Source organism: Echeneis naucrates, chromosome 15 (assembly GCF_900963305.1).
Source record: "Echeneis naucrates chromosome 15, fEcheNa1.1, whole genome shotgun sequence".
Taxonomy (NCBI): domain Eukaryota; kingdom Metazoa; phylum Chordata; class Actinopteri; order Carangiformes; family Echeneidae; genus Echeneis; species Echeneis naucrates.
The window spans coordinates 2,472,514-2,496,512 of NC_042525.1; the positions used below are offsets into that span (position 1 = coordinate 2,472,514).

General features: G+C 41.3%; 1 protein-coding gene across 2 annotated transcripts in view; it reads left to right on the top strand.

Annotated features, from left to right (window-relative positions):
- The window catches only part of stk32c (serine/threonine kinase 32C), a 58,557-nt gene that overhangs the window by 6,967 nt on the left and 27,591 nt on the right, over positions 1-23,999 (top strand). For both annotated transcript variants that reach the window (XM_029521645.1, XM_029521646.1), the window contains exon 2: positions 12,529-12,584. In XM_029521645.1, coding sequence (XP_029377505.1) covers positions 12,529-12,584 — 56 coding nt within the window. The remainder of the gene's footprint in view (positions 1-12,528; positions 12,585-23,999) is intronic.

Genomic DNA, 23,999 nt, shown 5'->3' on the forward strand with positions numbered 1-23,999 from the left:
TCCTGACAGACTCCTCCTTCGCAGCTGCCCATTATATCCCCAGGGGAGTGCGTATGCAAGCACATCTCTCACACTTCATAGATCACAGGTCTATAAAAACAATCAAACTTCTTCTTACAGGTGTTGGGAAAAATCTGTCTCAGTAGATGTTACAGACTTTCACAAAAACATTTTTGGAAATTGGGCCTAGGCCAAGGCAACATGTGGGTGCACACCTGATAAATGAACTGAATATATAGCTCTGTCCTAAATACCTGTGAAGACTAGCAGAAGTCAGGTGTATCTGGGCCAGAACACAACGTGTCCTGCCTCTGCCACTAATCAGAACTTTTAAGGGGAACGAACTAGGCCATAGTGCCCATTTCCTTTTACCTTAAACACACACTTCAGTGCAATGTCATATGCGCCGAGCTCCAGTGCAAATGCCATTTCTCTCCTTCTTTTCTCTGGTTAGCACAGGCAAAACGTGTTTTTGCATGCCCAGAAAATAACAGTACTGATTTATCTTCACTGTAACTTAATATTTTTGTTTCAAAGCATTTTACCTCTCAAGGTCCTGCGTTGTGTGTGAAGACGGTTTTTAGAAGTAAAGACTTCAGCGTACTTTTCACCTTTCAGGGGCTGTCCTGTTTTTTTTATTTCTTTTCCTTTCAAACTCAATACCTGAGCTGTTCTGTCGACCAGGTGGACATTGTAGATCTCTATTTACAGTATACCATCACCATTTTTTTCTTATATACTGTCTAACCTCCCACCAGGCTCTAAACAGATCCATAATGTATCCCTCTGTGAACCGTTGAAAGGTTAGTATGGCATTTTAACCCTGCAGCGTGGTCCATTTGTTCACAGCGATGTCACAGCCCAGTGATTTTTTTGAAACCAGGTCGGTGGAAACATCTAGGGTCGGGTGCTCAGATACAGTTCTTAATTGGAAGAACTTGCTCCAAATGTGTAGGCAGCAGGGAGTTTGGACCCACTCAGCAGCTGTTTACTTATTTGGTTGTGCTTGAGTCAATGCTTGTGTTGAGTCTTAACAATATGGTGTTAGATTTCTCTTGGAGTTGTTGCCAAAATGCTACAGAATAGGATTTGCTTTTGCATGTCTGACTCAATTAAAAACAAGTATGAAGATTCAACTTGTGCAGAGAATTGGATAGCGACATGATTTTTCTTCCAGTTTTACCAAAAAGAAATTACAAGACAGCAACCTGGCAGCTTAAATCTGCTCTTTCAATCTTTTTGAGTTTAACACATTTTAGTTTCTTGCCAGCATTGCAGAATCAGAATTGGCAAACTAAAATAAAAGACACCAAGAATAAAATAGTTTATTTTTCCTAACTTTTCTGATTTATCTTTTTTGAAAATTTTACTAGACCTGAAAGTGAAATCTCTCAGATTTAAAAGACACCAGCAGCATGATGAAGCGTTTGCTGCACCTTGAGCCGTAATGGCTTTGCAGTGTCTGACCTGCCAGTTCGGCACGATGACCTTTGAGAAATTAGCAGGGCTGACCAATAAATCCATTGGCTTTTCTCACTGGAGGAACTCAACACTGCACTGCAGGAGTAATTTGTACTGCAGACTATATGTATTGTCTGACCCCAGCTATAATAATAAGCTGCAGGTACTTCACCTGAAGTCCAGCACAGTTCCCTCCCAGTGTTTTATTAATGAGCCAAGTTGTGGTGAATACACAATGTGCCGACGCTGGGCCAGCACAGGGAACTAATTACGCTAGCGAAGGGACCATGAGATGATGTTGCAGCGCTGTAACATAACATGCACAGAGTAAAAGACATGCATACAAACGCGCACACAAAGAGACACATTGCCATGGCAACCTCAGAAGTTTTCACACAGTCCAGATGATGTTTCTTTGTGACAGTGCTGTGCATGGAAGAGTCCCCCTGCTGCAGTGCAGAATTATCCTCTGAAGTGTTTTCATCTAGCTCGCGTTTCGTCTTGACAGCCTTTAGATGTAAGACACAGCATCCTGTAGCGATTCCTCTGTGTAGAGGTCCATTTCCACGTCGCCCCTTTCATTTTCTGTGGCGTGGCTCCCCGTTTGTAAAGATTTCCTTGACATCTGCAGATTTTCCAAACTCCATTCAACCCGACAACCACAGAATGTCTGTCTCTCACAAACACATTTCCAAGTGGGTGTCCTGTATGAAAAAATAACAAACAGCAATGACTGTTTTGGTTATCACTGCTGATACTGGCCTTATCAATTACACCAGTTTTGTTTTTTTGTTTTGTTGCTAAAGCTACTTTAACATTCCCATAGTTAGAGCTGATACTTTGATGGTTGCAGTCAGTTCGAATAATGAGAATTGAGTATTAAGTCCCATAACCTTATAGTTAACTGAAATTATTATGCTATCATACATTTAAACCATACGCTGCTTTAAAAAAATCTAGATTTGAAGGTTCACCCTCCATGTAGTTCTTTGTTGAACTGAATTTTCTGTTGTGAGATTGTCTTGAAATGGATGGATGAAATACATATGTATGCTTTAAGTTTAGGTTGAACAAATTTGATTCAATAACAAATCTTTGGGTTTCACTGTTGGTATTAATGTTGATTAGGGCTGCAAAAAACACTGTATTGTGATTATTTTGGCAAATATTATAATTGAAATTTCATTTCACCTGCTTGTTTTTGTTTGATTTTAATTGAAAATGATTTTAAAAGGAAGAAAACACTTATGGTGATAATGGTGTTAAACAATGTTTAAACTTAAATTGTAAAGAAGTCAGATTGTACTAAAGTCTTCCATTTGGTTTTGGCTGCGTTTTGATTTTGATCATAAAGAAAAACTGTGCAGTGTCTGCAACACACTGGATGTTACTCTACCATGAGAATGGCTAATGTCTCCATCCACATAAATCTGGGGAAGTGGCCGTAGGAGGTGAATAATGGAGAAATTAACAGATATGACTGCTCAGAAAATCCAAATTTTCTGTTTGCTGCCAAAGAAATGCCCAGTAAAACTTTGCCAGTTGACGTGTGTGTCCCTGATCTACATCCTTTATTGATCTGTATGCATCAGTGGTCCAAATTCACTCCGATTGGATGAGTAACCTTAGCAACAAGGTACGGCGTATGAATCATAGGCCCCACTAGTTGTTTTTGAGAAAAGGTTCATCACATTAGTGAGGCACGTAAACACAGCCAGGAAAAAAAGCCAGATCAAGCCTTAATGGCTGCTTTAATTTTCCAGTGGCATGATTCTTTTGTGTCATCATAAAAGCCGTCCAGCAGATGAAGATAAAAAAACAAAACAAAACACACTCTCAGGGTAATTAATGCACATGCAAGGGCATTCAAAGACGATTGAACCACACGGCAGTCTGTCCACAGGGAGCACTGCTGACTCACCACAGGAATTGAATATAGAGTTACACCAGCATACCCTCTTTGGTACCTCCCCGTCCTTGTCCAATTATCGGTTTGGATCCATAGCTGAAATATTCACGCCTGTGAAAACAATGAGCTCAGTAGTGCTCATGAATATTCATTAGGTGTTCTGTTTAGAAAGCCCACAATTAGGCGGTATTAGTGCTCTAGTGTACAAGGAGAAAATGATGATGATGGCTGTTTGGTGATGATAGTGATTTAAGTAAACAGATACATCAAATGTGGCCTCAAGCACCGCAGAGGCGCTTTTCTGCCGTGTCAGTTTGAAATTTAAGAGAGAAAGATTTCTTTTTTGTCAACAGATGAGAAATACAGTTTGTCATACATATCACGTGGGTAAACGGGAAGACAGTGGTTAGTGAGCTTCTTTTTCTTTTGGACAGAGGGTTTGTTTATGAATGCAGTATAAGTCATTTTATCTGTTTGTTCAGCGTTGACCTTCTCTCTTGACTCTTACTTCTAGTGATCTTCAGCAAACATTTTTATTTGTAAAAAAAAAAAAAAAAAGCTTACGACAGCACGATCATAGAACTTGAACCATATTCCCCTTTATCGCTGTCCAAGGCAAATGCAGCCTTCTCTTTACGTGAGTCTTTTCTCTTCTGATGTTATGAGAGTCCCATCAATAAACATCAAAGATGATCAGCGCAAGGTCAAATCAAGACTATAGAAACTGAGAATGTCAATCACTAAACGTCTTGGATTTACAGCTGAATTGAGCTGTGCATTAAATCTTCCTGCATTTCCCTCTCAATGCATTTGATTGGATGATCAATATTAAATACTGGAGCATATTCCAGCAGCAGCTCGACTACTACTGACCATGAAATACATCTTACTAGTACAATTAAATATTTAAAGAATCACGTGGGAGAAGAATCTGCTGTAAAGCAAATTGTGTTTTTGGAGCTTACTCTGATCTTAGTTGCAGTATGTTGTGTCACGTGCACAGTAAAGTGTCCCGTGCTTTCAAAGGCTGATCTTTCTGCCTGTGTTGCTGTAGAGACACTTCACTTCCACCAAAGGAACTTGAACTGAAGATGGCCTGCTGCTGATGCTGCCAGGCATACAGCACAGTGGTTATGTGCGCTGTGTATGCAAATGGGAATCTGTCAGCAAAATCTGAGCAATATCTTGTACACAGGCTGATAACATAGCATGGAGGCAGACAGCATGGGATTGGATTAAAAGCAGAGGCGTATTCTCAAAAGACAGAACCGGAAGGGATCAATGCTAGGAGGTTTTTTGATCCGAGTCCAACAGGCTTGTCCACGCAGGGTGCACTCACTCAGAGGGATTTGATGGTGGGTCGTACACTAAATGTAATGTGCATTAACATTTCAAAGTTCACTTTTTGTGTCCTGTGTCAAAGGACTTAACATCATAAAAGGATTGATCTATACTCTGATATTTATTAATGATTAATCACACTCTGATTCAGTTGATGCCAGTTATGCAGAAGTGTGTGTAAACTGTATATTTATCTTAAGCAGCATTAGCTGTTGCACAAAAGAACCGTTATGGCAACCCTGAAATCACAGCCAGTTGAGTTTAATCAAAGCGTTTAGGGGGTAATATTGATCGTGATAAATTAAATGAAATAACAATCTCTGTGTTATGAAAGAATTGTCAGCCATAACAGGACTGCACCCACTATGGATTAATCTGATATCCATTTTCTCAATTATTGTTTGGTCTATGAAATAAATGAAAAAAAAAAAAACAACAGCAAAAAGCATAAATCACAATATCGAGAACACATGGTGACAAACAGCAGCAAATTCTTCCATGTGAGTCTGACTCATTTCCAAGAGATTGAGTGAATATCAATAATTTTGCCTTTTTTTCTGCTTTAAATTATTATTTTTTAATTAATTTAACTACTCAATCCACTAATTGATTGTATATAGAATTGTATCACATTCTCGAAGTTAGGGATCCTTAGGCCTCCTGTATGTGAAGCAGAAACTGGCCCAATAATAGCTTCAGACAAATATTACCATAAGTAACAAGACAATATGCTTAACAGCCTCGAAGGTGGCACCATTAGAGTACATAGTTGGGCCGCAAGTCCAGATAACATGAATCTCCTACTTTATCACAGTTTGAAAACATCTAGAGCTATTAGAAATCCTAAGATAAAACATTCATATCTGATCATATGAATTCAGCTGTTTATATTGTACTGTTATATGAATAAATAGCAGTTTCATGATAGACCACAGATGCAGATAGGCCACTTCTTTTTACATATTTCTTTACATGCTGCACAACAGCATGGTTTATCCAAGCCAGCAGTCTCTGGGACACATGAAGAGAACAACCACGGTGAACCATTGTGCCGTCACGTGGAATAGTCTTTCGTGGATCAATGTGTTCGAGCTCCAGTGACATCACAGGTATTAGGTTCCCGTCTCCTCCCACCCTCAATTATTATGATCTCAGCTTGATGCCTCCATTTCAGGTGACGGTGTCGGTAACAGTATCATTGGTGTATTGATCATGCAGTGATTCTCTTCTAGTTAGATTTATTCTCTATGGGAAACCTGGGGTGAAATTGGAGGCAAGAGAATGGAGAAACACATGTTGCGGTTGGTGGTTTGCTTTACAAAGGAATGCGTCAATACTTAATCTGCTGTCTGTGGTTTTGGTTTTTACATTAAACCCAACTGGAATTGGATTGAAATGTGTTCTCAAAGGAAATCTTGGTTGATTTATGGGGAGAATTGGACAATTACGTTCATTTTCCCCTAGAATTCGTTTGCCAATTAACTGGGCCAAGGGAGTTTAGTTTAAAAAAAGTTCTATCAGTGACTGAATTTAACACGTAATGACTTCGGTACATCATGGCTATGTCTGATTAGCTGCATATGAGCTATATAAATCTCGATATGGATCCATGCTCAGATTGATGGCAGTGATATCATCCATTGGTTTGGGAGCTTCTGTTTGAAGCCTTAAATTTGTAATCTGGCTGACACCATCGTGCTTTTTTGAAACCAATAGAAACCATGTTAAACATTAGCTTAGCTATTAAATCAAGGGAGAAACAGAGACATTTTCCCATTTACTTCAATAAAATCTTTTAAGCACAGATCAAGTAGCCTCCTGATGGTCATTAGATAAAATGCAGGTTTGCAACTCTTCAGCATCGGCTCCAATTTACAGCCCCAGACTCTGTCCAATTTTATAATTAAAAATTTAAACGGTGCATTGACTGTTTCAAATTAACGCTGACTGGTCCAAGATGGAACTCCAACTAATATTAAAACAGGATGGCGTTTTACTAATTCATTAGTTGCGTTTGCTGTTTGTGTGCTGGACCACATTGCTACCGTGGAGTTTTGTCACACTTGTGTCTAAAATCCTGAGTTCAATAACTTTCCTCCAAGTGGTGGCATTGCACAAATGGCATAAACTCACCACCCTGAAGTACCGAGCATCTGTTTGTGGTGAATTACACCACAGCTATTCAAGCTGCAGATTCTTGTATATGAGTTGAACTCATAATTCATCAGCATCTGCGCTCTTGATGAATTGCCATTCCTCCTCCCCTCACACAACCCTCTTTGTGCCTGGGAGCAGCGACTGTGATGGTGATTAATAAAGAACGGCTCATGAAAATTATATTACATTATGATTCATAATTAATACCAAAATATGACTACAGAAACCTTGCACCACACGGTAAATTCATATTAATTTCCATACATACGTTGGCTTATTTTTGTATTTCTAAACATGTTCTGCCTCAAGGATATGATCGTAGATGTTAATTAGAATCTTTTTTTCAATTTCATCTTACTAATATTGACTGAGACATCAGTTATTTTTAGTTTCTCTTCATGTGTGAAGGATTCACTCCAATTCTGTCCTTTAAATGTTGTTCCCTGGGCTACAGAGTGTTTTTCTTTTATCCCTTAAAAGAGAGCAGCTTTGAAAGCTTCTCCAGTCCCCCAAAATATGCGATTCAGTATTTCCCAGGGTCTAATCAACAAGGTTAATGATCCTGCTGCATAATGTGTTTTCACAAACTTCAAGGTGTCCTCCACTTTGTTCACCTTTCTAGCCTCCTCTCTTTTCTCTTTTGTGATCAACAGCATTTCAATTGACTCCATTGATTGCAACCATTATAGACACACTTTAAGCCTTTGATTGACAAGCACCCCACCCATCCAAACCAACCAGTTATTGATGCAGTTTTTGAACCACTCCTGCTTCAAATTGGGTGGAATTGCAATCAACTGTTTATTTATCAAAACTTTCAATAATGACTTAATCTCAACAAAGTCAATCATTAAGCAAAAGATCAAACATCGCCTGGCTTTCCTCCGTTTTGAGAATGTTCAGTCTTCTCTCAGCACATTGTGAATTGAATTCCACAAAGGAAATGTGGCTCACGACTTTCTGGGAAATCCCTATTTTCTACAATTGCCAGTTGTTTCTACCCGGTGAAAAAAATGTACACACTGTGGCATCGCAGTTTTGGGATATTGTGGTATTAAGATCCAGGCCTGGAAACTGACAGTCAGAAAATTTAATGAAGACAAACAACTTCCTAAACTGGCACTCTACTAACTTTACCTTTCTTTATAATAAAATGAACACATGAGGCCAAAGTGAAGCTTGAATTGCAATTTTTGCTCAGTTGGTGGATTAAAGTGCATGAACACACACACACATGCACTCCCACATACACACTCAGATGCTTTCAGACATGCACTTTTCATGCCCCTTGACATGGGCTTCATGCCAATATCAGCTCCTCTGCAGGAGCCAATCACTCAATGAGGGCTCCTGTGGAGCCGACTCAGTATATCATCCTCAGCTGCATGTCAGCAGCTTCCAGCCCTCACAGAGGAGGAGATGTTGTTGTTCTCCCTCTGTCTCTGCGGTGGATCACATTCACTCAAACTACACGCCTCAGTTGTCTGCATGAGGATTTGGCCGTAGTCAATTGTGGAGCATTTGCTGAAACTTGAGACAGGTGGACGGAGCCAACATAGTGACTGCACACACTTCTTCCATCAGGCCTCACTCACCGTCAACTTGTTGGTTTCTCTGGAGGACCATTTGACCTTAAAACTACACAAATGTTATCGCAAAAGTTATTGCATTGATTTGTGTCATTACAACAGCCCATGAAGATGATTTAAATGTGTGACACTCAGCCTGGGGAACCATAAACGCTCCAGTTAAGGTAGTCCAGTTTGGAGTAGTTTGAAAAAGAAATGCCCTCTGTCCTTCAGTCGTTTGGCTTGAAAATAATAGCTGGACTTAACTGCTGTGGACGCCCACTGACAGCTTGAGAAAAACATTCATTGAAAGGCTGGTAAATGGCTGGATTTTTTTTTTAAACAGAGCCCCGGCTCAAAGAGGAAAACTTCAGCTCTCAGATGTAAGTGGACAAGGTCAGTGGTGAAGAGCAACATTTTTGCTTCTGGGAAGTAATGTACCAACTGCACAACAAGGACTTCACCTCTGCACGATGAGATTCGGGTCAGCATGACGCTCTCATGACATGAAAGACCTGAACAGCGTTCCCATGTAATTCTTCCTCACAGCATGTGGGAGCCAGCCTGGCAAATATGGGGGGGGGTGGGGGGGGAGCCTCCGATGCTGAAGTGATGGTTACAGGAAATGCAGTGTCTGCTCTAATTATCCCCTTAGCATGGAACAAGACCCAAATCCCTTTTATCCCTGAATTTGAAGAGCAGCTCCTTTCACCAGGCCAGTTAAAGGGAGGATTGGCGGGGGAGGGGGGACTTTTGTTCTTCTCCCCATTAGCAGATGACTCACAGGCTGATGGAGTGCAGCGATACTGAGAACATCAATTGATGGTTAAAAGTTAAGGTGGATGAGTCATTTTGCTGTTGAGCCTATTTGTTGTGAATGTAATATGTCTACAGAGACTCAGTATTGTGTGATGGTTCAAATCACGTAAAAAAGAACAGTTCAGAGACCACCCAGATGAAAAATAAGCATTTAAACTCATTAACATTCTGACTAAGTGTTTCCACTTTGAACTGCAGAGAACCAGACTGTCTTGTAAAAACAGATTCAGACAGCCAAACCGGTCAGCAGTAAAGGGCAGGGGGTGGAGAAAAATACATTTGAAAACTTGTGAGGACTGAAAACGAGAGTTTCCTTAGCACAGCAGCTAACTGTAGCTGTGTCCTGATTCTATCAATGTTGGAAATTATATCCAAAAACATGTTGGGTATCAGACATGATTCTTTTGAGAAAACTAGATAATTGTATTATTTTTAATTAGTTCCACCTTTCCACTTACTGCTGACTTTGCACATCCTGCTGCTGTCCTTGTCTACCAGTTCATACTGAAATAAAACAGTGGGTGGTCTCAAATTAAACTAAGCAAGTGTACCACATTAACACTGCACCCTCTTTGCATCATTTAACATGCATTGTATTCAATTTATAAACCAATATGGAGAATGTAAAGTGAGATGGGACCAAAGCATCAAATCAGGTTTTGACCCTGTCAGCAGTTTGACACGGTGCGTTGTCATATTTCTGGACATGAGTGTCTGAGTTTCAGGCTGCTCAACCATAACAAGTGTAACTGAGTCAGCAGGGAAGTCAAAGGAAAATGCATCTAATCTGGCAAGAAAGCAGAACAATTTTTACATGTTTCCCTTTATCCCTTAAATACCACACACAGAGCTACGTTCATAGTGTTTTGGCGCTAGGGTGCAGTCGGAGCCATGCCATATGAGAGGATTATCCATGTACAAAAAGACTGAATGTGGAGACTCCACACTGGATTAGTCGTCTTATAGAAGAACCATGCAAACCATGCCTTGTGTCTTTTTTTTCTCTAGAAGCGGCTAATGTTGTAGGTTTTCCTCCTGATTGAGCCCTGGGGTGTGAAGGTCAGCTGGTAGTGGGTCTGCCTGGAGGATGAGGAGATCAGTCCCTGTCTGCACGGACAGAGGGGCTGTGCAGATCAGATGTGTGCTTCAGAGGGTGACTGACTTTTAAGGAGCAGCCGCGTGAGTTAGCACCATGCCTGCTGCGCTCACGTCTGCCCGGGGCACCGCTACACTCCCACACACTCATAAAGAACAGAGTCGAGCCTCAATCAGGGACAGATGACCAGGAGCAGGTTGGTCAGTGGTCGCCCTCATCAGCCCACTTTATAGCAACAGGGTGACAGATTTCTGTGGCCTCAATCAGTAAAACCTTTTCCGTAGATGTGCAATCCTTTCTTACACATACAAGGGAAAGAAAATTCAAAAGACCTAACCACCACTGAAAATTTTAATTACTACTTAAGTAATCAAAAATATTTTAACAACCTGCAACAAGCAAAAGTGTGAGTCAGAAAACTGTTGACTTTCTCGACTGAAATGCCAACTGTTGCCGGTGGGTTTACTCAGCTGCAGCTAATTGCATTTCTTGTGTGAGACGGTGAAACAAACAGCAAAAAAATAAAGAATAAAATAAAATCTTGGATGATGTCTGATTAATGTGCTCCTGGCATCTGTATTATTTACTTTGGCCAACAATAGATTTGTCAGAAAACAAACCGTGCTGTTGAGTGCTCCGAGCTCGGGCAGGATATGAAGGTAGTGTTAGGTAACGGCACAGCTCAACCCTCCATGGTGGTGCAGGGGTTAACACGTTTGGGTTCAAGTCCCCGGGGAATTTTTGTGTAGCTTGCAGCTAAATTTAAAATCAAATTAAAATGTCTAAATATAATTGAAAAATGTTTATATAAATGTAAAAAAGCATGATCAATACAAGGAACAGTTGTATCTTGTTCATAGTGTTCATCATAAATACACATCTTGAGTTTTATTCATCAAATTCCATTGCAGCATTGATTGGAAAAAGTAGTTTTGTTTCCTGGAGTGTTGAATCAATGCCTCTGTATGACGAAAAGCGATAGAACAACTCTGCAGTAAGTCCTTTCACAGAGTGATCCCTTCTTAGGGTCCTTCAAACCATCCATTACCCCTCCTCTTTAACCACCAGGACAATTCTATCAATCAGACAAAAACACATTTACTGAAGAAGGCAATGAACCAAAACATCTAACTGCGCCATTACACATATTGATATAACAACATTAAATAAGATGAATGATTGCAGTGCTTTGAGCTGTGTGGTTTTCTGAAATATGACTCCTCTGGCTTCGGCTGATCACCATTTAAACAGCTTTGCTTGGAAATGATCTGCCTTTTGAAAAGTTTCTTCTTGATCACTTTTTCAAGTTGAAGCAACAACTGATCTTGATGATAAAGTCAGTGCAGTTGAAGTAACGAAGGTCAAACTAATTTTAATAGTTAATAATGTGTGCTGAATGTTTTATGTTATGATAACATGGAATATAGAAGGTTTCGCTTCAGGAATATCATTAGTTTTAAGATAAGTGTTTCATATAATCATACAATATTTGAACAGAAGTGTATTATTTTAATTTTTTTAAAGAAAGACGGAACAGGATGTTAAAAATATGCGTGGAAACCAACAGAGACCCCGAAGCACCTCAGATACAGAGGAGCTGTACTAACCCAAAACCTCTTCAAAGTAAAACTAAGCGTCACCTCTTACACGTGCACATGCGAGTAATGGACCAAACGACCTAAGTGGGCAAGCTCTGTGTTGTTTGAAAGGCCTAATTAAGAAAACAATCCCTTCAAAATATCACACCCTAGCTGTTTTTTTACACAGACACACACACCTCCAAGTATAGTCGTAGGATTCAGAAGGGCAATGATTTTGTTCCTACAGACAAGATGGCCAAGGGGATTTTTGAGGCCAACCAGAGCTGGCAAGAAGTGAAAGTGAATGTTTCTGCTGCTTTTGCAGGCTGAACGCTTCAGCCAGTTATTGATTGCGAAAGATTTGCAGCTGTCGATTGTGACCAGTTGATGTTAACTTGTTCGACAGCTTTCCATTAAGGTGTCGGACTAAACAAAGGGAGGCAGAATCGGAGGTGTGATCGTTCTCAAAATGAGGCTTGAACACAGCAATTTAACTTCACTGTCATAGGTTCAATAATGATACTTAATAAGGCACCACATGCCAACTACAAATGATGCTGATGGGTTCTCTCTCTTTCTCCTTCTTTCTCTTCACAGTGAACTTTGACCACTTCCAGATATTGCGGGCCATTGGGAAAGGGAGCTTTGGAAAGGTAATGTAACCTCCATTCCCTTTGCAGTGGGTGTTTGTGTTCTGCACCTTCAATTACCTGGCAGAGCAATTATCTCCTGTGAAGAATCGGAGAAGGTGAGGCAGAGCAGGCTGTGAAAGATCCCACTTCATTTCATATTATAGCTCTTCCAAGATAAGTTATTTTTCTATTTTAATAATAGTTATAAGTAGAGCTTATGTAATTGTCTGTTTTAAAATCACTCAGAGAGGAGCCAATTTACTTTTCATCTAATGCCAGTGAGTCTTTTGGGAGTTTTGACCCCACATCTCCATTTAATTACAGAGCAGCACACTACTGTGGCTGCATTTATCATCATGCTCACTGGTTGGACTGAATGCAGCGGGAAGCATATTTATTCATCCATAAATTCATCTTCTACCTCTTATATGTTGCTGGGTTGCGGTAGGTGCTAGAGCCAATCCCAGCTCACGTTGGATGAGGGTGAGGTACAACCAGGACAATTTACCCAATTAACCCAAACATGATGGATTTGGACAGTAGGAGGAAACCCATCCGAAGATGCACACAGAAAAGGCCCGGGAACCGAACCCTCGACCTTCTTGTTGTGACACAACAGCACTAACCACCATTCCACTGTACTCCCACTCTCTGAATGTTGCGAAACCAAGTTATTGCGGTTCCTTTCCAGCGTGTCTCAGGCCATTATTGAAAATACCAATGGTTTGGATGAACTTGTGGGCCATTTGTTAGTTGAAGAATCCTTCAGTGTCTGTATGAGACTTCAGTAATGGATTCAGAGTGCTGTTTGTGTGTGTGTGTGCGCGCGTTGATACACAATTGGGCCCTAGAGATTGGAATAGTTTATCTTCATTTTGAATCCAAAATATCACTGCTAATATTTGTTCATTATATTCGGGTCTGTGCAAGCCTTTGCAATTCTCTCTGCTTTGCCTCCAAATCCGTGTCCCTCTGTCAGGTGAAAAGTCACTGCCTAATGCTGAATACATTTCCATGTGCATTTATCAATGTTTACTTATTGCGTTGTTCCCTCAAGCTGCTGTCACTTCCCTTATGACACGAAAGGGAATCAGCAGTAAGCTGGGAAATGCGCTGCGTACAGCTTCTTAAGAGAGAGAGGACAACCCAGACGATTTGAATACTGACCTACACTTGGTCCAATTGATTTACCCGTCAATCTTTGTTCAAACCCTCAAAAATGGCCATGAGGTTTCGGTAGCGGCTCAACTGGGTTTCCTTGGTAGGGTGGCAGGACTCAGTCTTAGAGATCTGTTGAGGATCTCAGAGTAGAGTTGCTGCTCCCTCACATTGAAAGCAGCCAGTTGAGCCAGTTGAGCCAGTTGGGACATCTGATAAGGATCCCTCAAGGCTGCCCTTCTCTGGAGGCTTTCTGAGCATGTCCCACTGAGAGCTGACCCAGTTGGCCTGGGAGCATCTTGAAATCCCCCATGAGGAGCTGGAAGGTGTTACAGCACAGATGGATGTCTGTAAATCAGATAGGCTGAAAAAAATTGATGGAAATTTATAAAATGTCCTCATGCGCACAGTTGAAATTATCTTTAATAACAATGTGAGCAAACAAGAGGAGAGAGACATCGGGTTGAAAAGTTGCTAATGGTATGCCACTTGTGCTGATTTCCCCCATGTTCTCCTGGCACATACCACTTCCCAATGACAAGGGCCGCTTGACAGTGGTCGTCGCTGTCAAACTGTCACTTCTTCTATTAAATATGCATTAAATATACTCTTGAAGTGACAGCAGAAATTTTGCTTTTATTCTGACACTGAACCTGAGTCTGAGCAAAATTATTCAAAAACAGAAAACAAGACATGCATGTGACAGACAACTGTTTCATCCAAGAGTCCGCAGAAATAGAAATGGGTTGTAGTTATGCAACAGCTGTAATGCACATACAGACATACTACACACACATAGGCAAGTCTTCAGCTTGGCATTTAGCCTGATGGTGTGCATGTGAGCGCAGATGTTTATAGAAATAAAGAAGATGGATAAAGAAAACAGACTGTAATTTAAGGCATCTTGGTTACGATGAGCTAAATGAGTCTAAAGTAAAGCCTTATAAAAAGTAGAACCACATCACAAAGACACTGATGTTTGTCTGAAACAAGGAACACAATCAGGTACAAATCTATAGAGTGCTTATTTATCTGCCTGTTCTGCGCCCCAAGAAAATTTTGTGTGGTACTGTAGATTTTGTGTTGGTGTGCATTTGGAAAGTGAGAATGTGTGCAGGGGGAGTCGTTCTCACACAGCAGGGAGTCGTGCAGTAGGATGGAGCTGCGAGACGGGAATCTGAGAATCTCTGTCTTTGGAAAGTGAACACAGCTAACTGGTTCTCCTTTAAACTTGTTCCTTCTGTTTTTCTGTCTCCCTCCATCTTCCGTTCTTTTCATGTACATACAGTGTGAGTGTTGGTGTCTTTTCTCTGCCACTCCTCTTGCTGTCATTGCTTCAACACATGAGCTTCTCATCTTCTCCTTGTTTTAAAGCTCATGCAGACTGTAACACTTTCCAATTCTTAGGACCGCTGTACTGCACAAGACGTTTTCTGTCACAAGCTGTTGTCGCATTAACAGTGTGTGCAGAAACTATCCTACCTAACTATGACCTAAGTCCACAGAATCACTGGCAGTTGCCTTTTTAACAGGGTGAGTCATAAGTTTTAGCTGTAAGGTTTATTATGGGTGTTGGTGATCTGGCAGGAGCTTCAGCCATCATTGCGTTCACAAGACTAGAAGTTCAAAAACGTCCTTTTAAGTAGGTTACATCTTCAGGGCTGATGGACGTGCCAGAGCTGGGGGATGCTAGCTGGTTAGCACGTGTTTTTATTCAGACTTCATTCTCCTTCTCCTGCCTGTCTGTTTCCTCTCACCTTGCCTTAGGGCTGATCATCCCCATGTACATCCTTCTGACATCAGTGCAGGTAACCCCCCCCCACCTCGGGCTCCAATTCAATTCAAGTGTATTTTACGGATTTGGCAGCAACGAAGTCTGTGTTGGCAAAGCAATATAGAAATTGAAAAACAAGAGGCATAAATGTAGTTTGAATTCCCACAGAAAGAAGAATCTCTGTTTCGGAAGATCTGTCCTCTAGCAGGTGGGGGTGAAGAGTGAGGGTGGTTCGATGTGATTATTCCTACAGCAGTGGTGGATATTCTGTCGCTCATTTGTAAGATGCCTGCCGGAGGGTAAGATGGTGATGCACAGCACCAGAGTAAGGATAATTGCTGCTCCGCTGTTGCTCTCCTGCTTCTCCTCTGCCTTTTCCTTAGAGGCGTCACACATTTGCCCCCCCCCCCCCTTTTTTTTTTTTCATTCCATCTTCTCATCTCTGGCTGCATATTGGACTGCCATTTCCGCCGCAGGGCTCATTAAGGCCAGTGCTTGAGTGCTTGAGGGATGAGTGACACTTGCAGAAAGGGGGCCAGGGTGTGACAGTCATCGGCACTGACAGGGGTTTAAGTGACAGCTCCTTAATGCCAACAGTCAGATGTGCAGGTAAACATCTAAACAGAGAGGGGAGAGCACTCAGGGAGGCGGATGGAGAGAGACAAGGAAGGTCAGAGGTAGCGCAGGAGCTCAGCTGGTGGTTTCTACATCTTCATACAACACAGTTCATCGGAAATAAGCCCTCATTAGGACCCAGTGTGATGGACGCAGACAGGAGGTAGAAATAAACCCGACAGGAAGGGAGAGCTAAAGGCAGTGAGAGAGGCTTTGACGCCTCTATCATATCAGGGAAGGTGCCAGCATCCGCGGAAAGGTCAGATCATGATGAAGCCTTTGTTGCTGTTTTCTGCCCTTTCTGTTCGCTGCCAGTCCTCTTGGTGACAGACTGTCAGTCTCGCCCTCATCTTTACCTTCCAGCCGCAGGTGTGAAGAGCTTGGATGAGACTTGGTTTTGCAGAGTGCAACTTTGCAGTAAAGCTCAGCCGAAGTGTGGCCCTCAGCAACCTATTAGTCCAGAATTGTATCCTCTTCCATTACACCTCTGCATGTTTCATAGTTCAAAGCTCCACGCAGCGGGCACTAATTCATCTTCTACTGCTTATCTGCTTATCCGTTTCCGGGTCACAGGGGTTGCTGGAGCCAATCCCAGCTCACACTGGGCGAGGGCAGGTACACCCTGGACAGGCCACCAGTCCATCTCAGGGCCAACACACAGAGACAGACAGAGACCAACAACCACTCGCACTCAGATCTACGGACAATTTAGAGTCACCAATCAACCCAAACATGATGTCTTTGGACGGTGGGAGGAAACCCACACAGACACGGGGAGAACATGCAAACTCCACACAGAAAAGCCTCGGGCCGGGAACCAAACCCGTGACCTACTTGTGAGGCAACAGTGCTAATCACTATGCCACCATGTTGCCTGGAGCAAGAGCAATGTGAGTAAAATAGCTTCTGGACTTGAAAATTATTTACTGAGCTCAGAAATCTTGAAATGGCTTTCATTTGTTTTGTTTTAATTGGCTGGGCACATTCACAGCCCAGAAGAAGAAGGCCATTTGGAGGCGTTAATATTAACATTCCTGCCAACTAAACACAATATACATGATGGAAAATGAGAATGGCAGCAATGCTGTGTGCCAAAGCTCTGTCAGGACCTCTACATTTTTCCCCCCGCAGAGCATCTTATTTCATCATCGCTCAAGTCTGCCAAAGCTCCTCTTTGTACGAGGACATCACTCCACACGTTAATGACAACTGTTCCATGAGTATTGCAGCATTTCCATTAATAATCTTCACATTCATTACCATTCCAACCATCTTCCCAGGAGAATACCAGTACTTTGATTATTCACATGTTACTGTGTGATTTCACTTCACTGCCTGGTATAGCCAGAAACAAGAGAGTTTTGTTCCACCTCCACATTTTTGTTTCTGTGCAGTTCCGTGGAGAATGAATTGCTAAACTGTGACAGCATCCAGCATTTGTCTTCAGATAAGGGTTATATCTTTTTTATTAAAATCTGATAGAGAACTATGATTAAAAACTACTCTTCTGACTTTCAGATAAGAATTCCATCAGCCTGCAAACTTTTAAGATTTCTAATGATAATTAAAGATACTATAAATTGAGGTGTGAGTGGTTGCATTGTGGGCGATTTAATCAAATTTCCTGTCAACACAAATCCAACTGTCCAACCTTCCATAAATAACAACTGTGTATTTGTTTCATAATTGTGCTGCCGCTATCACCGTAAACTGCCTATATGTGGAGTGTGAGAAGAAATGGCTTGAGAGTAAGGGGGAAGGGCTTAATGAATCCGTTATGTAAGCCAAAGTGTTTACATATTTGACAGAGTTAATATATGTATGTCAGTGTTTTGTTAAGGTCCCAGCGGGGTTTGACTGATGAACACTTTAACAGAGATCTCAGGGAATCAAACTGCCAAACAGATGAAGAGGAGGATAAATGCAATATCAGCCAGATCACGGCCAGCATCTCTTTCCGTTAGTCATATAGAACACAATATGAGACAACAGCTTTCCAAGTTCAGTCTTAGTGGTGAATATGTATGAGATATTCCACCTTTACTGAAACACGTGCTCTACACCTCTCTACATGTCTTCGTTGAACCTAAAGAGGATATACTTGAAATGAGCCTTGGGGCCCTTTTTGTGCATCTTTAATCTCCTTTACATTGTGTGATGCATGTCATTGTCATTATGCTGTCCTTATCCTGCAGTTTTCTGACCGTCACACACGAGCAGCTTCAAAGTCTTTCTTTGTGTTTTATAAAAATTGGAGGAAAGCTCAGACCTCAAGGAAGCCTGTTTTATACATTCATGCAATTTTTTGCCATTTGGTGTCTTTGCCCAGAGGGTTTTTAAGATATTTGTATCAGTGAAGTCATGTGTGTTTAAGCTTTTCTTTTGTTGTCAACACTGCAGTTAAGTCTTGTGCTTTACTCTCTCCGTTTTTTTTTTTTTAATCTGAGGAGTTTTATGCCACCTGAAGGACCAGTACTTCACATTGAAAATTAATCATGGAATATTAGCAAGACCAGAGCCTGAATATTAAAATGGAAGTAGACTCTGGGGCTGAAAAGTGAAGCCAACTCATGCACTTCTCCCACCCTTTAACCTGTATTCTGCCCAATGAATGGTTAAAAAAGAAGACACGATTGATACTCAGCTGATTTTGGTTTACAATGGAGCCATGAGCCAAGCTGATTTTGCTTTATCCCTCAGTTACACCCCTCAGTCAGAGACCGGAGTGCTCACAGGCTATCAGAGTAATAGGTCTTAGTGAGTATGAGTGTTGTGTGCACAAAGCTTGTCAGCATGTGTTGTGAAATGATTTTTACACTTCTCACCCAAAAACACCTCCTGGTTCACATTCCCCAGCTCAGTCCTGGAGAAGGCTGATTCATGACTGTACGTATTAATGGTTATGCCTGACATAATAGAGCATCCTTGAGCTGTGCAAATGGATGGCCAAGCTCAGTAAACACTTTCATTTCCTGCAGGCTGACAGCAGCCGTTGTGGACCAGAAGACATCCAGTGGAATGAACCAAATGAAAGAGCAAATTATTCCTTCTTCTCCCTGGATGACATGTTCATCAGACCCTGAAAGTGTGTTTGCCTTGCTTGCCCCTCTCAAAGCACTTTTGCTAAAATGCAGGGTTTGTGAGGGTGTGTGTCTTTTCACTCACTGTGCACTGATGATGAGTGTTAAACCGCTGTACCGACAACAAACACAAGATGAATGATGAATGTCGACAGTTAATGTACACCATATTTCTGTTGAACTTAAGGGGGGGGCTAAGAAGTGATGTCTCTCTCCCCTTCTGCCTTACCCCAGGCAGTGGTCTTCTATCTGTTCGTCTTTCCCCACGTGTCTCAGTCAAACATTTCTGGCCGACTTGGCACTTACCTGACCTAGAAAAACTGAAATCCGCAGCTTCCTGACTGAGTCCACTAAATTTACACCCAACCCTTTTCTCTTCTCTGCAATCTTTGTTATCCCAGGAGCTTTAGACCTTCTGACAACAATTGATAGGAGTGCTAACTATAGCAGAACAGTGGAGGAAGAAGGCGGATTGTAAAGGTAAACAACGTGCAGCTATCCCCGGGATTTAACAGTGACGGCTTGTTTTGAAGCACCAAATGAAAGTTCTTTTTTTTTTTTTTTGTCTCCAAGTGATATGTTCAGCTAATAAGCGTTTAATAATTGCATGTGTTCAAGGAGCATGTAACATTGAGACGAAGCAGAGGGAGGTCTGGGTGGAGAGAGAGGAGCTAGAGGCTGAGGCTGAGGCAAAAAGTCTGCGCTGGGCTGCAGCCCAAGATCACTTTTTTTTTATTTATTTATTTTTTTTCAACATATGAAAGATTTAGGGCAGCGGAAAGGGAATTTGGGTTTCTATTTTCATTAGCTGATAACCACCTGCCTGGAGGTCAGACACATAAGGACAGAGGCAGGGTGACTACAGGTCACCTCAGAGGCGATATGACACCAAAATACCACATGATACTTCATGAAGGTGGCCTAGTGGGAAGACAGTCTGTCCGTAGATGTTCTGTCAACCTTTATGTCCCAAAATCTTTGTCTAATTGTAACGCTTGATGTTGTGTGTCTGTGCGTAGGTTATACTCATATACTGTTGCCCTTTAACAAACACCCCCAGACATTTCCCATAAGCCCCAGACGTTGGCAGACTAAATGTCACGGCTGGACACAAGAGGCAAATGGATGAACAAGTTGAAGGCTTGTGACTCATTTTATAACAACCAGATAGAAAGGAGGGAGATCTTAATGTGAAAGTTCAAAATATGACAGTTTCAACTTTAAACTTTAAAAGTGGACATGGACTCATTCTTGAAAAATGTTGACCATCATACCAAATTTCCCCGGGGCATTAACTAACTGTTCTGATTCCGATTCTGCTTGTTTGAAATCTATGGGGAAATGTCCTGACTGCTCACTGGATTTCTAACTGTTTTCCTAATGAGTTTATAATCTCAGTTAATAGTTTCAGGTCTTAAAAACAACATAATTAGTTTTTTAAACGAAGAGCCCATTTAAAAGAGAAAAGGGGTGTGGCTACTGTGACTGACTAGATGAAGATTTTGACCCTGAAAGGATAAGTAGTGCAGCTAATGAATGAAAGAATGAACAAAGTAAATATACTGCTCAGTTAGAATCCCAATTTATTCAAGAATAAAGAAATGCTGAATGAGAACTTTATCTTTAAATTAAATATGTCTGCATTGGATCCAATAAGCTCGGGGCTTCATGCATATTAATTGTTGCACCATTTGGTGTAACTTTTTTTTTTTTCTGAGAATTTATCATGAAACACTAGCTGACAATAATTTAATTATTATTATGTTTTTTAATAATTTCTGTTTCTTAAACTAAATTCTTCTTTAGTTGCTCGTCTGAAACTTCTCACATTTATTGCACATCTGCATCTGCTGTCGCAAAATTTGCAACCACTGCAGTGCGTTAGCTCCAGTTGGTATTCTGCATCAGTCGGACCTGTTAGATCATGAGGGACATTGAGTCTAACTGTGAGCGATCATAGAAGCCCTGAGTGAGGTCATGGTGGTATACGATTTAAAGTCCCTCTATAATGGATGAAGACTTTATTAAAGCAGAGTAATAACCTTGCTTTACTAATTTGAGGATAGTTTGGGGCTCTTGCCTGTGGGCCTTTCAGTCTGTCAACGTCTGTTCCATTATTTCTCACTCCTCATAATTCTGCTGGCGTGACGCTCGGCGGTCCAGGATCCCACCGTTAATAAAAGGATATTCAAGGAACTGCTCATCTTGAACTCAGCTTTTTTAATACCACAGAACTTCTCTCAGTGTTGGGGAGTATTGGTGCTTCGAGCCCAGATAAAGTTTTAATGGAACTGAGGGAGGAAGCACCAGTTTGGTTTAATTAAGCTAAGCAAAGAAATTATCTGTTTTGACCCAATTGGCTCTGCTGCTTTTTCAAAGAGCCATGATCTTACCTCAACTAAATAAGATTCTTTTAATTCCACAGGAGGAATCTTTTTTTTTTTGTTCTTTATTGTGATTCTTCCACTGCTCTGTGGAATCATTATCCACTGACCTTCCAAATTAACATCACCCACCCATCAGCAACTGGGTAAAAAAGCTGAAGTTGGAGCTGGACAGAGCGTCTCAGTGGAATATATAATTAGTTTCATGATCTGCAGTAGATGGGTCATACTAGTAGATAGGTCACATTGAGTCTCGGAGGAATTTTGACAGCGAATTTAGAGAGGAGTTTAAGAATCTGTTATTGTGTGGGAAGGCATATATACATGCTTTTATTAAACTTTTTAACACTATCATGTTGATGAGAGCACAGTGCATGGTTAATGTCTACACCAGAACAGCAGTGGTGTGGCCATGCAAATCACAATAATGTAATACAACATTGCAGTCTGTGAAATGGGTCTATTATTGTGTAACAGGCTAATTATTCCAAATTATACTGAGGTGTTATTTATACACCAGCTTCCACACCGACGATGTGAAATAAAATCAGCAGTTTTACTATTTATTTTTGGCAAAATACATTAAGATATTGGTGTTAAACTGCATCACCTGAATATACACTGCTCAATAAATGGGAACCTTTAATAATCACAGTAATACACCCGATCTCTTCTCTCTCTGGGAGATGAATCAAAAGTCAGTCCTTTTAGGAAGCACAACCGCTAACCTGCTTCGGTGCAAATGAAAGTGACCACAGCTGAAATTTTGCTCAGTCTCAGGAGCGTGGAGGAGTGACCAGGAGACCAGCTGCTACGGGAGGATAGCTGGACAGATCTTGCGCTTGCATAATTTGTTCATCGAGATGCAACGAGTGATCTCTAAAGTAGTTTTGAGCAGTGTACTGCAGCAGCATACAGCCCCTGAACTCTGCAGGCACCTTCTTAATCAGGTGTCTGTCATCCTTGGGGCCAAATGTAAACCCGATATATCATCTTTTTGCTTTCCCAGAGGCCATATGCAACCTGCATGTTTTGCTGTGCAATGTCTGATGTTCTGTAGAATATAAAATACTGAATTATTAATGAATGACTGTTGCCTTTTTAATGGATTAGTGCTGCTTTTAAATCTGAGTTTACGAGTAAGATGATCCCGTCACAAGCCACAGCAGACCCAGCACTGTTGTTCTGTAATTGCTGTTTGTAGTGCCTCATTAGGGATCCTTAAAAAGTTTTTTTAGAGCATATGGCTGGGTAGCTCTGTTGGCTTTATTTAGAATGGTAGATGTTTGAACGTGCGGTTCAATCGCAGGAACGTGTCTCGCTGCCTGCCAGGTGCCCCTGGCTGCCCCTATGGAGATTAACTCCAGGAAACAGCCTGCTGCGTTCCTCGTTATGAGCGCCGTTCTCCTTTCTTAGCACTGATTAAATAATGATTGTGCTGCAAAAAAACAAAGTTAGTTTCATGCTTCAGAGCTCAAAGCCATTAAAGGTGAGCATCAGAGGTGTTAAGATGCAAAGGAGGGTTTTCTTTGTGGTGCTGTCATCTGTTGCGTTCCTTCATGTGCGTCATTGTTGCCTTACGAATGCCTCCACGTCAAACGTGCATGCACCTCTAACTCTGTCCACAGAGAAAGGTCCTTCCTTTATCTTTACGCCGTGTGTTTGTGTATATGGTGTGTGTGTGTGTGTGTGTGTGTGTCTGCCTGGCCACCTCTAAAAAGCTCTCTATAGGACAGATAAGCAGGTGCTATGGGCAGCTGGTGGTCAGAGATTACGGCCAACATTGTGACAGCATCTTACCCCGGCGCTGTGCCGTCATCCAGGCTGCTGCTTGGAGACGTAGATTCTGCAGCCAAGTGTAAACCCGGGACACAGCCCATATGAATGGCCTGTTTTTGTTTTTTCTCACTAACTGCAAAGCCATTCAATCTCCCTGACAGCTGCAAGTGCTGAATTCATTGTCACCTAGACCATTACAGTGATTTTTACATTTATTGATGTATTTTTTTATTCATAAAATGGATATAGATGGAGTTGGTCATAAAACAGGTATATTTCACTCTTCAGACAAGGTCCCTTTAGATTTGAAAAGGCCGCAGTAAAATCTGTATGGTCCTAAAGCCCTAGAGAGGAGATGGAAAACTAATTTCAGATAGTTTTTGGTTGTTAAACCACAAATATGTTGTTTTTGGGGTATCAACCCTTGAGATAAAAGAAAATGGAATTACTGCGCCTTTAAAACTCTACGAAACACATCAGTGATTTTCATTGTTTGGATTTATTTATGGTTATGTGATTCTTGCGACAATCTACAACAGTGGGAAAGGGGCAACATTAGATTTGTGTGGACTGAGGAGACTACTTCAATTAACAAACATGAGCTACATATTTTAATTTTGCACCATTTAAGATTTGATTAGCGCTC